The following is a 16,163-nucleotide window of genomic DNA, read 5'->3' on the forward strand; positions in this document are numbered from 1 at the left end:
TACAGTAGTGTTTATCCGGAATAAAATATTTTTACACCTGGCAATTTTTATAAGAGAGACGTGTCCGTCAGTCAGCGATCAGTCAATTTTCCTAAAATCGAATTGTTGGAACTGATGTATGAAAATACAGTTGTTGTGATTTTTTAGATTAGTTATCAATAATACTACAAGTTAAGATGCCGGCCACCGCCGTTGCGAGGCCGGGCAATGGCCGCAACAAAGGGATATTCCATAATACTGCCGGCTTCAGCACCCTCATCACTGTTACGGTTCTATCGCTTGCTTGGCTGGCCGGTTTTGCGTCCCGGCTCTTTGCAGTGATTCGGTTTGAGAGTATAATTCATGAGTTTGATCCATGGTGAGTGTCACTCCGCTTTGTTTTCGATAACCTGAAAATAATGGAATGGTCTTTCGCAATGTGCTTATCTGTTTTAGGTTCAACTACCGTTCGACGGCATACATGGTACAGCATGGATTTTACAACTTCTTGAACTGGTTCGACGAGCGTGCGTGGTACCCGCTGGGCCGTATTGTGGGCGGCACCGTGTACCCTGGCTTGATGATCACGTCAGGCACTATACATTGGATATTACATGCCTTGAATATCCCCATACATATAAGAGACATCTGTGTCTTCCTGGCCCCTGTATTCAGGTAAATAATTACAAATATCAGGACCTATTACTAGTTTTTAGGCAGTCATAACTCTTTTTTAAACTAACATTAAAAGGTACAGGCAGTATCAGAAACAGGGACTTCCAATTAGAAAAATAAACAATACTACCATCACCTCCCTGCCCTTCCTCCAGTTTTTATTTTACTTCATTTTTATCCCAACTCAATAATTTGATATTGATTAATTTATCCAAGTTTTCATAAGGTGTTGTTTCAAAATGAATTAATCAATAATTTAATAATTCGCAGTGGCCTCACAGCAATAGCTACATATCTGCTAACATCAGAGCTATGGTCCCGTGGAGCAGGCTTATTTGCCGCTTGCTTCATCGCCATTGTGCCTGGCTACAGCAGTCGATCGGTAGCCGGAAGTTATGACAACGAGGGCATCGCTATATTTGCACTGCAGTTCACATATTATTTGTGGCTGAAGAGTGTCAAAAGTGGCTCAGTTTTCTGGTCCATATGCACTGCTCTGTCTTACTTTTACATGGTATGTATGTTACTTTCATATCCTGTAATAATAACCAATACCTACTCTAGATTTACAAATGGTTCTCATAATAATACTTGGTGTATGTAAATGAAGGAACAATATCATAATGTTGGTGTTTGAACTCGGATCATTGCTAGTAACATTGGCAGGTTCATGATAAACATTTACCAATTCCATTTTCCTATTCAACATTATCAAGATTTTGACTAAAGAACCATAATAAAAAACATGTTAAGTGTGTTTATGACGGCTCTTTCAATTAGAAAAGCCTTATCTGTACCAAAGCAATTATAATTTCTGCAGCTCATTATGGCTATGACATTTACTGGAAAGTAAACAATAGTGGCATGTTTATAGAGTTCCATTTCCCACTGTAGGATGTTGTCACATTACAGAGATTCTCACTGGTATGAACTATAGGTTAACATAACTGAGTCAATGTCTGTAGTATGGGAGTGGCACAGGAGGGGTGACATTGACATATGACATGACAGAGCATACAAATCAGCCCCCCTAGACAAAACGCACTTTTTGATCGAATCGAAAATCGAATCCATCAAAACTCCATACAAAAAAGGGGCTTTTCGACTGGTTTGCAATTATAATTTGCACTTTATCTAGACCCACTGAAGGAGATAAGTCTTGCTGACATTTGACAATCGCAAAACACACTTGTGCTGTTCCCTTACCTCAGGCACTGAGTCAGCTAAGCCAGGGTTTCCCAACTTTTTTTTTGCCAAGGAACCCTAATTGATTATACTTTTCCTAGCGGAACCCCCGTACTACTCCGCCCGCACGCCTTCCCTTGTGCGTAAACAAGTCGGTGCGAGCGAACAACGTTGGTCACGAAACGTGGGATAATATTTTTTACGGAACCCTTGCGGCCTTTCCACGGAACCCCAGGGTTCCGCGGACCACCATTCGGGAACCGCTGAGCTAAGCGCTAGACTTATAATATTGAACGCTTTAGGTGTCAGCATGGGGAGGCTACGTGTTCATCATCAACCTGATCCCTCTCCACGTGTTCGTGCTGCTCATCATGGGACGGTTCTCGCAGCGACTGTTCGTCAGCTACACAGTATTCTACATCATCGGGCTACTGTTGTCCATGCAGATTCCATTTGTAGGATTCCAGCCAATTCGTACTAGTGAACACATGGCGGCGTCAGGTAAGATTACTATATAGAAAACCATTGCATAAAGTCATACATTAAACTTTTTGTCACCACTTATCAATATAAATCAAAATTAAATTAGCCATCCTTAAATAAACATTGATAAAATTGCAATTATATGCATGCATACAACTTCACTGTGTGTTGATGTACTTAATGTGTAATAAATTTAATGTAATCATTCAACACTGATAAGCTGCATTGTTATGACTGAGTTTTTAATATACACACTACTTTATGATTTGTTACAGTAATAGAAACTACTTTGAATAAGGTGTTTCTGTACTTTTGATCTGTAGTTATATCTTGTTCCAAAGCATAAAATAAGCAATTGTTAAGAGTACACAGAGTTGAGAGAACACTTGAACAAAGTTTAACGATAAAACCTTATCTCTGTATACTTATTACGTATTCATTGACAATTTGAATACAAAATAAGTATGCAAATGTCTTACTCACGCACAGTATTATTCAATGAAGGCATTATTAGCACAATTGGCTTTCAGTGGAGACACATGACCTGAATATTTCTGGACCACTTACATGTCACATGAGCTATTTAAATTGGGAGATAAAGCATCTTATCTTAAAAATTTATTAATTTAAGGCAACAATAACAACAACCCTTTGTTGTATGCATTTTGAAGCATTTTATCCAATGTAGGAGAATAGGAAATAAGAATTTGCAACAGAAATGACAAACTTTCATTAAAAGTGCCATTATTTAGACAAATTATCAAACTTATTCACCCTTAGTTGTTGCTTTTTTCACTCATTTATTAGCAGAAAACTCCTTAATCTTCGTGGTATCGAAATAATACATCTTTCTAACATTAGGAGATGTTCCCATCACGCCATTATGGATTCTGTAGGGAATGAAACTGAGAATAAAACTTATTTCGGATTTTTCTATCATCATCCAGTTCTTTCTCTCCATTCGATACAAAAAGAGTACAAAACGACCTTGTGTTTTTCCTACAGGTGTTTTCGCGCTGTTAATGGCGGTTGGCGCCCTCAAATACCTGCACAGCTTAAACCCTAAGGGCCAGTGGAAGCAGCTGTTGATCTTTGGCGGGTTCCTGGCGGCCGGCGCGGTCTTCCTGGTCGTAGTACTGTTGACCTATATGGGCGTCATTGCACCGTGGAGTGGACGGTAAGCGATCAGTAGGGTTAGAGCAGTTTTGGTTAGTCAGTACAGACTAATAGCACATTAGACTATAGATTTTTGTTACAAAATCGCACCTATTACTTAGTACATAAGAGGCTTCTATAGCTTGACGTGCCGTCGCTGTACTATAATTTGAATTTTACTAGTTTGAACACCTAAACTGAAAATGGAAAATGAAAATTCAACTTTGTAACCACTAGACAAGGAGCAGAATAATATTGTATTTTCTGTCAAGTTCTGAGCATATGCCTTTAATATTGACTTCTACAGACTATTGACCTTATTGTAATGTAACTTTGTCAAAAAGTTTATTAAAATGTAGTTTCAAATTATATGTATTTTACTCAAGGCCAAAGATAATTGCTAATTGTACTCTTATTATCTACTGATGACTACCTTGTTGCATCATTTTAAAATTCAATGCTAGTGTGTGGAATGTAGGCTAAATTCTCCATTTGTCTCCGAAAATCGGTAATTGGTACATAGGATGCGCGCGATAGGCGTTTATCACGTCATTTTATTGATTTTTCCCATACATTTTGTCGTCGATAAAAAAATATATCACGACGCACATCTTAGCCTGGCTGATGATGATGATGATGAAGTGTTGTCTTGTTCCAGGTTCTATTCCCTCTGGGACACAGCGTACGCCAAGATCCACATCCCGATCATCGCGTCGGTGTCGGAGCACCAGCCGACGACCTGGTCGTCGTTCTTCTTCGACCTCCACGTGTTGGTGTGCACCTTCCCCGTCGGTCTATGGTACTGCATCAAGAATATCAACGATGAGAGAGTTTTTGGTAAGTCGCAATAGAGAAAATTAAAAATTTACTTATTGTTGTTATTGGCCAAAAGCTTCTCCCCGTTGGGGATAAAAAAAAGTTTACTTAAATAAAAAGAATTGACGTTGATTGAAAATGTAGAACACACAAAGAAAAAAGTTACGAAAAAGGAAGAAATGTTTTGAGAAATGAAGTGGCGCATATGTCGAGTAAAGTAACTGTCACTCGCTAGGTGCGCTCATTAGTGAGTGTTTGTCGATTATTACATTGCACCGCGCTCCGCCGCGGTACGCGGGACGACAGATTTAATCATTATATGCAAGTACCTCAGTTTGTATAGAAAACACGCGCGGCACAACACACTGACAACGCATTTGCGCACGGGATTCGTTATGTGACGCCACGCGGACCGCGGTGGAGCGCGGTGCAGTGTGATAATCGCCCTTGCGCGAAACGGAAACACTCAATGCGCGTTGCAACAAGAATGACGTTGGCGCCACCGTGTGGACGGGTCGCGGCCCAATGCCCAACTACCAATATTGGTCAAAAAGTATTGGGCCAAATATGTAGAGCTGTATTAATTGACCAGCATTTGTCAAAGTAGTTTTGGGGCCAGCATTGCCACCAACATGTGGATCTAGATTGTATTCTTCCTTTCCAGTGGCCCTCTACGCGCTCAGCGCAGTATACTTCGCGGGAGTCATGGTGCGTCTGATGCTGACGCTGACGCCTGCCGTGTGCGTGCTGGCTGGCATTGCCTTCTCGGTACTACTCGACCTGGTGCTGCGAGAGGAGGAGCTTAGTGCGCCGCCGCCTGATGACGAGTCAAAGAGCCTGTACGACAAGGTGGGTTGTCCTAGCCACAGCTCAGTAACTGACGCTGACGCTAGTGTTGTGTGTGTGATGCTGACGCTGACGCCTGCCGTGTGCGTGCTGGCTGGCATTGCCTTCTCGGTGCTACTCGACCTGGTGCTGCGAGAGGAGGAGCTTAGTGCGCCGCCGCCTGACGACGAGTCCAAGAGCCTGTACGACAAGGTGGGTAACCACGGTGGTTGACGCTGACGCCGACTGTGTAGTTTTTTAACTGACTAACAGACTCCCTAAGTACACAGCGTATTTCGAGTGGCGACATCTTTTTAGCGCCCGCGTAGCGTGGCTGGCTTAGCGTCGCCGCAACGTCAATGCTAAGTGGCTGACGAACGCCGGAGCTACGTAGCGCGCTAACGCAAATTTCTTATAGGACAAGTGTTATCGGGTGCTAACTGCATTCTGGACATCACATGTGTTCTTTCTACCAATAGTGCCAATGTTAAAGTGAGTGGCAAAGTGGGTGAAAAGGTTGCGTTGCTTATTTACGGACGCGACGCCAGCGCCGCGTTGACGCTGCGCAGACGCAGCGAAATGACAACGTTCGAAAGAAGCTAATGTACAAGAGGCCTAATACTTGGTCTGACTTATAAGTCGTGGTAATTTAATACATTTCTTTTGCATCCAGGCGGGCAAGCTAAAGAAGCGGCCACACGAGACCACCACCAACGGCGGCGAGGGCGGTCTAGGCATGAACGTCCGCTCGGGCACGCTCATCGCGTTCATGATCCTGCTGATGCTGTTCTCCGTGCACTGCACCTGGGCCACCTCCAACGCCTACTCCAGCCCGAGCATCGTGCTGGCCAGCTACGGGAACGACGGGTAAGGTTCCAATAGTAAATTGCCAAACATAAGTGGCAGTGGACGAGGCTCATAGTTCGTTGAACTGATGACCGCTGCCCAACGTGGGGAGTATACAATCCGATCGAGCTAACTGCTCGATGCTGCTCCTCGCTGAAATGCGTCTCTCCCTCCCACTAACAGAGCGTCGATGTGACGTCGTCATCACGGCTGCCAGGTCCGGTCGACCGGGTTGTAGGTCAAATTCTCCATTGATTTCATGGTAAATTAGCAAAGGTCATGCTCTCGCCCTGGAGATCAAATGACCTGATGACAATGCTGTAAACTTTCAAACGTCCACTTTTTGACAAAGGTCTTCCCGCGACTTTCATAAGGTCACCGTCCACCGAGAGCGATCATTGGAAATAACTATCAATGTTTTATTTACAAACAGATCGCGAAGAATTCTGGACGACTTCAGGGAAGCTTACGGATGGTTGTCTCAGAACACGGCTGAGGATGCGAGAATCATGTCTTGGTGGGATTATGGTTACCAGGTGAGTCAACAAATTACAAATTTTCCCAAAACCGTGCTTATAGTTAAATTTTGTCCTATGTATAGAAATGGAAAGAGTTAGATTGTAATTTAGGTCAGTTAACAAGAGACGGGAACAGTCCTAGGGCCCGATTGCGCTAATTTGTAATGACCCCAATTCATTCGCGCATTGCGCTGCGTTTAAGCGTCGTTGGAAGTATCTATCAAAACGATACTACGATACGGATTTGTCAAAAGCTGATTTTCGTTCGTCATCCAATCGCGTTGCAGCTGATAATTTTTATCGCAATCGGGGACCTGTTTTGTATTCGGGAAATCTCTTAAGGTCAAGTTTCCTAAGTTCGGGACAAGATGGCGCTGTGATAAGTCCAAGAGTAGGATTCATTTTATCTATCAGAAGCAGTGGGTTTCCTGTCTAGCGACCAAACTTCGATTCTAATTTTATCCTTCTTCCCACAGATCGCTGGCATGGGCAACCGAACAACACTAGTGGATAACAACACATGGAATAACTCTCACATAGCGCTCGTAGGCAAGGCTATGGCCAGTAACGAGAGCGCCGCCTACTCTATAATGACGGAACTAGACGTGGACTATGTTTTGGTGATCTTTGGCGGCGCGATTGGGTACTCAGGAGATGACATCAATAAATTCATCTGGATGGTCCGCATTGCTGAGGGAGAACACCCTAAGGATATACACGTAAGGGCTTTTTTGTTTTAATATCAAATACTAAGTTTGAATGAAGGATATCTAAATGCATGCATGATAGATTTGATGATATCCCCCTTAATCCCCTTGAGTTTGATTGAAGATGTGTCAATTTGCTGAGACCACGCGCGGGCTTCTTGAGAGTAGTTGAAGCTTAATTCACTATTATTTCGTTCGTAATTTAGATCTTTGTAATCATGAATACAAGTTTGTGTTTGTTTTGTGTCTTTATTTATATTTTGTGTTGTTTGCAGGAAGCCGACTATTTCACGGAGAGAGGCGAATACAGAGTTGATTCAGAAGCGTCGAAAACTATGCTCAACTGTTTAATGTATAAGTTATCATATTATAGGTAAGACATATCATAATTATTATGGATATAGTATCAGTTATACATGCTAGTATAGTAAAGCAATCTATTCTACTCTATCGGCAAAATTAGAATATAACCACCCCCGCCATTCTCGTAGATGTCGTAAACGTCTAAGGGAGAAATACGCGAACATCAGGCCTCCCCGACACAACTAGCTAGCTTGAGGAGTGTAGGTCAAGTTTTCCATTTGCCTCTGGTAAATTAGAGAAGGTGGTGCTTCTGTAGTGTAGACTAAATGAACCGATAATGATTATGACGATGATGACGAGCTTTTTTTCATTATCAGTTAAATTGGGGTTCGAGCGCTCCTCGGATTTCGAGTCGGCCAGTCTTTTACCGTTCGGTTATTGTCGCTGATGATAATGACGATGATAATGTTGATGATTTGTGTTTAGCCCGATATTCGTACTAACATTCTCCGGATCTCGAGTCGCCCAGTCCTCTACCATTCAGCTATCATCGCTAATGATGATGATGACATTAATGATGTATTGTTGTCAGATACGACAGCGGCGGGAGCCCGCCGGGCTACGACCGCACGCGCGGCGCGCTGCCCGGCAACCGCGGCTTCAAGCTCACCTACCTGGAGGAGGCCTACACCACCGAGCACTGGCTCGTCCGGATATACAGGTACATAAAATAGTAAGACACGGGTTTTAACGCGACGTTTATTAATAAAAAGTAAAGATCTCATTTTGTTAAATGCTTCCTTAAAGTTTTATGCTGTGTTGTATAATTTGTGATTTTATATCGGTTGATGTTTTTTAATTTTACATGTTTTTTGTAATATTTCCAATACGATAATGTTATTGTTTATGGAATAAATGACTATGACTATGACTATAAGTTACATTATGTACTCACGGCTTGTGTATCGTGGTAACATCACTAGTGGTAGTGTAACAAATGACAATATGAAGGTAGTTGAAGTCCGCCCGAACGGACGACGCCGCGAGCCGCCAGTCTGCTTGTGACCACGGCTGCAGCATAGCAGCTGAAACGTCAAGCCGTGAGTACATAATGTAACTCATTAATAAACGTCGCGTTAAGAAGACCCGTGTCTTACTATTTTAGTTAAAATGGAACGCGAAAGTTTAAAATCTTATATACCGGTACATGTATAGGAAACTATGCAGAATAATATTATGAAATTCAAATGTATCGCACATAATATATGGATAGTTAATTGTACGAACACGATCGGGACTCTATGCACACTAGAGTTTCCTTCCTGACCACATATCCCGGGGACGGGAGCAGTGCCTTACACCCGCCCGTACAATTATTTATTGGTAGAAGGTACAGAAAAAGAAGAAAATGCACAAGCAACTGCTTAAGTGGCAACGACATACAATCGTTAAGCAACACTTACAGGGCAGATAATGTACCACCCTAGACAGGTGCTATCACTTAACATCAGGTGCGATTGCGGTCAAATACCTGCCTTGTTCTGCATAAAAGAAAAGGAGCCGCTCAGCAGCATACATCGAGAAGTCTGGAAACTGATTTTCAGCGGGGGCCCTTTGTTGCGACTAGCATACATAGCATGTGGCTGTTTTCGGGAAATCTTGTTACCAGAAGGGCTTGAAAAAGGATCAATCATGGATCTTTCTTCATCAACTCAAGATAACAATTTGACATTTTCATTCATTGTTACAGGGTCAAAAAACCTGATGAATTCAACCGCCCTCGTCTTCCATTGGCAAAGAGGACAATATCAACCACCGGTGCTGTTTCTAAAAAGGTTCGTAAAATGCCAGTGTTTAATTTCTCTAGTTTTTTAGCCCCGGGACTAACTTAGCCTTCAATGGTTAGGTTACAATGGCGGTCGAGCTGTATATCAGATCAGTTACTCAGGAGTTGCTGCATTGTGAAACAGAAGTGGGAATAGATTCTTTATCTCTTACCGAGAATCTTTATTACAAATAGTACTAATATTTTCCTGTTTTAAAATATTAAAAAGTGTAACATTTACCTGTATTGTTACAGCTTGCGATAGGACCTGGAAATTTGGTACAGTAACTTGAATGATAAAATGCATGTCGTTTTCTATATGTAGCGTTTCTTTTCTTAAGGTTTTAGTTACATGTTTGTGATGTTTTTTGTTTTCGTCATGTTCAATGTCTTGCAAAGCTAAATTTTTGTTTTTGTATGGTTTGATCGCTGTGATTTTGTCAGAGCCGTTTGTAAACAATTATGCCTTGAATACTTGACGTCTAATTTCACATTTTCTAATTGCCTTCTTTAAATACTGCCCAATAAAATGGGTGAGTCAACGACTGCGACGAAATCTTTGTTTTTAGTATGCTTACGTGCATGTCGATACGTGTTTTTTTTAAATGTCCGACAGTCTGCATCAAAAATATCTTTACAGTTACAAACCATTTGTATTAGATGTGTACAGTCGCCACATGTTGGCCCCAAAGCCACTCGTCCTTTAGATCTAGAAAATAGCTTGTCCGAATGTTGTTGCCAATACTATTTTCTAAATTCACACGTTGTATAGTCAAATAGTTCGTGACACCCAAAGTAGCCAATAAGTTTGCAAAACACGTCTTTGTCAGAAATGAAATAAGGTTGTGTTATTAACTTTTTGTCTACTTTGGGTGTCACGAATTTTTGACGCTGATTGTACGAATAGCTTTTGGACCAATGCACTATGGAGCGAAATTGCGATTTATGGACATAGCGATTTTTTTCACAATTTCTATTTGAAAAAAATACCTATCGATAGGTTACGTTATTCTGATGAATAAATGCTGCACAAGTTTTTCTCTAAAACCAATAGTTTGACTGGAAAAAAAAATTTTCCATTTTCGTTGTATGGAATAAAACATAAAGTGGTCGATTTCGACTAAGCCTTGACAGATCTTGCTTTGAAACTACTTGAGCCTTGTTCTATGGCTTGTTGACTGTAATCCTATGCTATCAGCGCGCATCCAAAGTTGCCCGTTCACAAGTTATGAGGTTCTGAAAAATTAAAAAAAAGTTAGTAAAAGTGACTTTTTTTTGGAATATCTTTAAAGATTTAACAAAAATATAAAGGTTTTATACGTTAATAATGTAAATTAACCTTAAATTACTGCTAAAAACACATTTTAATAAACTTAAAAGGAATTAAATCAGCGATTTTTTTTTCACAATTTCTGTTTAAAAAAAATACCTATCGATAGGGTATGTTATTCTGATGAATAAATATTACGAACGTTTTTCTCTAAAACCAATAGTTTGGCTGGAAAAAAATATTTTCCATTTTCGTTGTATGGAATGAAACATAAAGTGGTCGATTTCGACTAAGCCTTAACAGATTTTGCTTTGAAACTACTTGAGCCTTGTTCTATGGCTTGTTGACTATAATCCTGCACTAACAGCGCGCGCCCAAAGTTGCCCGTTCACAAGTTATGAGGTTCTGAAAAATTTTATAAAAAAAAATAAAACCGACTCCAAAAAACCTACACTAAAACGTAGAAAAATAATTACTAATTACCTACTTATTTATTAGGACGAATTATTAATATTTATGTAGGTATACCATGATTGATACTTCTGGAGTCGGTGCCAAGATTATGAAACATGTAAAGTTTGCCTGCACCGACTCCAAAAGTATCAATCATGGTATACCTACATAAATATTAATAATTCGTCCTAATAAATAAGTAGGTAATTAGTAATTATTTTTCTACGTTTTAGTGTAGGTTTTTTGGAGTCGGTTTTATTTTTTTTTATAAAATTTTACTTATTTCTTGCTTTTTAGTTAACTAATTATTACCTTGATGTTACCACTGAAGGTAGGCAGTACACTGAGACCAAAAAAAATTGGTTCATAATCGGCGGAAATATTGCGTATAAAAAAGTTCATCCCCAATTTTCCACCCTTGGGGGTGAAATATTTTCTTCAAATTCGCATGGAACCACCCTTTTGATAATACCTATTCAACAAAAAAATAATCGTTCAAATTGGTTTATAATCGGCGGAGATATTGCGTATAAAAAAGTTCATCCCCAATTTTCCACCCTTGGGGGTTGTTTTTTTTATTATTAAATTTAAATGGGACCACCCTTGAGGTATTACCTATACGCCGAAAAAAGATTTGTTCAAATCGGTTCATAATTGGCGGAGTTATCGCGTAACAAACATAGAAAAAAAAAAAAAAAAAAAACATACGGGTCGAATTGAGAACCTCCTCCTTTTTTGAAGTCGGTTGAAAATTAAAAAAAAGTAAGTAAAAGTGACTTTTTTTTGGAATATCTTTAAAGATTTAACAAAAATATAAAGATTTTATACTTTAATAATGTAAATTAACCTTAAATTACTGCTAAAAACACATTTTAATAAACTTAAAAGGAATTAAATCAGCGATTTTATTTTTCACAATTTCTGTTTAAAAAAAATACCTATCGATAGGGTATGTTATTCTAATGAATAAATATTACGAACGCTTTTCTCTAAAACCAATAGTTTGGCTGGAAAAAATTATTTTCCATTTTCGTTGTATGGAATGAAACATAAAGTGGTCGATTTCGACTAAGCCTTAACAGATTTTGCTTTGAAACTACTTGAGCCTTGTTCTATGGCTTGTTGACTATAATCCTGCACTAACAGCGCGCGCCCAAAGTTGCCCGTTCAGAAGTTATAAGGTTCCAAAAAATGAAAATTAAAGTAAGTAAAAGTATCTTTTTTTGGGTATAAATCTTTAAAGATTCAACTAAAACATGAAAATTATATACTTTAGTAATGTAATTAACCTTTCTCTTGTCGTCTTATCTAAAGAAAAGTCAATTTTACTCACTTTACTTTTCATTTTTCGGAACCTCATAACTTCTGAACGGGCAACTTTGTGCGCGCGCTGTTAGTCTAGGATTATAGTCAACAAGCTATAGAACAAGGCTCAAGTAGTTTCAAAGCAAAATCTGTCAAGGCTTAGTCGAAATCGACCACTTTATGTTTCATTCCATACAACGAAAATGGAAAATATTTTTTTCCAGCCAAACTATTGGTTTTAGAGAAAAACGTTCGTAATATTTATTCATCAGAATAACATACCCTATCGATAGGTATTTTTTTTAAACAGAAATTGTGAAAAAAAAATCGCTGATTTAATTCCTTTTAAGTTTATTAAAATGTGTTTTTAGCAGTAATTTAAGGTTAATTTACATTATTAACGTATAAAACCTTTATATTTTTGTTAAATCTTTAAAGATATTCCAAAAAAAAGTCACTTTTACTTACTTTTTTTTAATTTTTCAGAACCTCATAACTTGTGAACGGGCAACTTTGGATGCGCGCTGATAGCATAGGATTACAGTCAACAAGCCATAGAACAAGGCTCAAGTAGTTTCAAAGCAAGATCTGTCAAGGCTTAGTCGAAATCGACCACTTTATGTTTCATTCCATACAACGAAAATGGAAAATTTTTTTTTCCAGTCAAACTATTGGTTTTAGAGAAAAACTTGTGCAGCATTTATTCATCAGAATAACGTAACCTATCGATAGGTATTTTTTTCAAATAGAAATTGTGAAAAAAATCGCTATGTCCATAAATCGCAATTTCGCTCCATAGTGCAATGTTGGGGCCAACGTGTGAAGCTGTATGATATTTTTGATGTGAACTATACAAATCTATTGTACCGTTGTAGTGTTATATTAAAATCATTATCTTTGCAGACTTCGAAGAGAAGAAAAGGCCTCCTAAAGAACAAGCCCACGGTGGTGAAAGGCAAGAAGGTGGCGCGGCTGGAGTGACGCCGCCGGTAGCCGCGTCAGTGGTAGGCTGTCAGGGATCGTGACCGCACACTGCCATGCTGTTCTCTACTAATGTCAGGCAAGGAATGTTCGTTTTACAATGCAGTTTTAGGTTACGCTGCCTGTTTTGGCGCGATGTAATACAAAATTTTGTCACATCGATTGCCATTTGTTTTTCTTTTGATAAAAATATTAAATGACAGAAAAAATACCCCAAGAGCTTTAACACACTCTTGGGAACTATTGTAAAATAAGCCAATTGACTAGTCAAACTTAATTTAAATATCACCCTATGAAGCTTCAAACAACTTATTCGCGGAGGTACACTCACTAAAAACCATAAAATGTCCTCCGATGTCATTGGTTTAGCGTCTACAGATAGTTCAAAACGGATTCGGCAGGAAGCTTGCCTTCCTCTTGTTTCTACCAGCCAGAAGTGCGCTTATACAGGGTGACAGGTAAAGCGATACATTCCTTGAAAGGGGTTAAAGTAGAGCTTATTTGCAGTCATTTAAGTCATATGACACCATGTCCACAACTTGTTCATTTCCAAGTTATTCAAGATTTAAGTATTTTTAAAAAAATCTCCAGTTTTTATGTTAAAATGTACCCTTGTAATGAAGAATACGGAATAATGGTAACTTTTTTGTTGTATTCGTATAGCTAAATAATAAGATTGACATTTTAAATTAAAATTTGCAAGAAAGAATCGTCATTACTCAAGTAAAAGCTAAAAAACCATGTATTATTTTGCAAAAAAAATATGTTTTAGGTAATTAAACGAAGAATTTCCAAGAAAAAATGTATGGAATGTCGTGTACAAATTACAGAATTTAGTTCCTTGATTCATTAGCTATTCAAAAAGGTACAGGTGTTTAACAAACACTGCATAATTATTTTTTTATTTGAATTTAAACGTCTAGTAAGATACTTTCATAAAAAAATAAATAAATAAAAAAGTCACACTAACAACTGTTTTTGGGTCTCAATAAATGAAAAACTTAGTATTTTAATAATAATTGTATCACCTAATTTTATCTAGGTACATTATTTTAAGTCCTGCTCAAACTGTGAGCCCCGTCTTCTAATACAAGCTCGTAGTCTGTTTCTCACTTCTGTTTTTGTGACTCTTGTTGTCAAACTTTGCTGAATATCTTGAGCTGCCCTCTGAATGCGCTCAAGGAATGTATCGCTTTACCTGTCACCCTGTATATTTTAGAATTTAGCTACCCAGCAGCGTAACCTACCTTGGCCTAATACTGCATTTCGTTGCCAAGACTACATAGAGAATGGCATGGTCGTACAAACTTCACACTTCACACTGGTACATTTCACACTTTTGTAACATCTACAGTAATCTACACACTACGTCAAAAGATATCCATATATTTTTCGTGGTCTAAAATATCTTCATGAACAGGGTCCCTAAAGTTTGAAATGTGACAATCGCTCTGTAAACACTGTAAAAGTATAATTTAACACCAATGTATACCGAACTAATAAAACAAATATTTTGTATAACCCTCATAAATAAATTAATAATGTAAGAACAACCGAGACAATATAAACGAATACAACACCAATTTCGTCCTTTGATATAGTTCTTTTATGTGAACCTGGTTGCTGTTCCTTTGCATATCCGATCTTCATAAGTTTACGATAATTTAGGATCTATCAAACCATTTAATGTTAATTATCAAAATAATTAAATTAGTTCAATTTCGAGAGAGAAAAAGAAAAGTTGGGACACAAGCTTTTTTTACTTTACAGATTACACTATATCGCCAGCTCTAAAATAGGTATCGAAGTTCCTTAATTTTTACAAAGAAAGTTATTTTATATCTGAGTAGATAGATCTATGATGTATAATGATGTTTTATTTTGATAATATTAAGCTTTATTATGATGACAAAAAAGTTGAGAATCCTATAATCCTATAGCAATAAATTTGTCGGCCTTTGATTGTGTACCTTGCAGTCTTACCACTGATGATACAAATACTGATAAACGACTGACACCAATATGTATTTAGTCCATTAGGTAAACGTTTTTCGTGATCTAGGTGGTTTATTTGATGTTTTGGCACTGGTGCATTTTTACGGTTTCGCCGATCGCGGTTCGTCACGCGAATAAAGTCGAAACCTCGCGGAATGGAAACTCATGTTTGTGATTTACTAAACATGATCTCTACAGTCTGAAGTTCTGAACTCGAATAAATATCATCTAATAACTGTCAGAAAAAATGGCAGAAATAGTAAACACCTTCAGAGATTTTATCAACATAGGCTGCATTTTATTTATAAAATAAATAACATAGTATTATGAACTTCTATGTGTTTTAAATGAACATCAGTTTCCACGAAGCGCTTATTTTATATTCACATTTATCACTATACGTAATTTTTCACATCGTACAATGTTATTCCAGTCCCAGTTACACAACTAACAACATAGTATGCGAGTTCATATCAGACAGATAAACCTCACAAACAATGGATAATGTTGTTTAAAGAGTATATTTGTAATTGCTACGTCCAAGTGTATAATAATTGAATTATTATTAATGATATCTTTAGATTTATTTGTCACTGAAACACCTTATTTGGTTACACGTCTAGCGCCGCTAGAGGGCGTTCGTTCATTTCGGTACTTATCACTTAGTTTTGGGTTCACGTTTTCTTTTTAGTGTGAGTATTGATATAATCGTCAAAGAATGCAATAATATTTTGTGACTACTTGTTATAATATATGTATTGTAATTAATGATAACTACCAAAGTTTGAATACGTTTGATATGTGTCGTCGTGTAATAAGGTCTTTCATTGTATTCTAAAGTG

The 16,163-nt window shown here is 38.3% G+C and overlaps 1 protein-coding gene across 2 annotated transcripts; it reads left to right on the plus strand.

The window, feature by feature from the left end:
• Positions 1 to 42: 42 nt before the first annotated feature.
• Positions 43 to 14,922, plus strand: LOC135080550 (dolichyl-diphosphooligosaccharide--protein glycosyltransferase subunit STT3B). 2 transcript variants are annotated; one of them, XM_063975201.1, is made up of 15 exons: positions 44 to 358; positions 436 to 654; positions 925 to 1,168; positions 2,142 to 2,340; positions 3,328 to 3,499; positions 4,136 to 4,314; positions 4,958 to 5,142; positions 5,792 to 5,985; positions 6,398 to 6,500; positions 6,959 to 7,201; positions 7,465 to 7,562; positions 8,085 to 8,213; positions 9,243 to 9,327; positions 9,573 to 9,596; positions 13,249 to 14,922. In XM_063975201.1, exons 1-15 carry the CDS (start codon positions 177 to 179, stop codon positions 13,324 to 13,326), a joined length of 2,334 nt encoding a protein of 777 aa, XP_063831271.1. In that variant the 5' UTR covers positions 44 to 176; the 3' UTR covers positions 13,327 to 14,922. The 2 variants fall into 2 exon arrangements, with proteins under 2 accessions (XP_063831272.1, XP_063831271.1); XM_063975202.1 differs by lacking the exon at positions 9,573 to 9,596 and having other exon boundaries at positions 43 to 358.
• Positions 14,923 to 16,163: the final 1,241 nt, after the last annotated feature.

The sequence above is a fragment of the Ostrinia nubilalis genome, chromosome 18 (assembly GCF_963855985.1).
Source record: "Ostrinia nubilalis chromosome 18, ilOstNubi1.1, whole genome shotgun sequence".
NCBI lineage: Eukaryota > Metazoa > Arthropoda > Insecta > Lepidoptera > Crambidae > Ostrinia > Ostrinia nubilalis.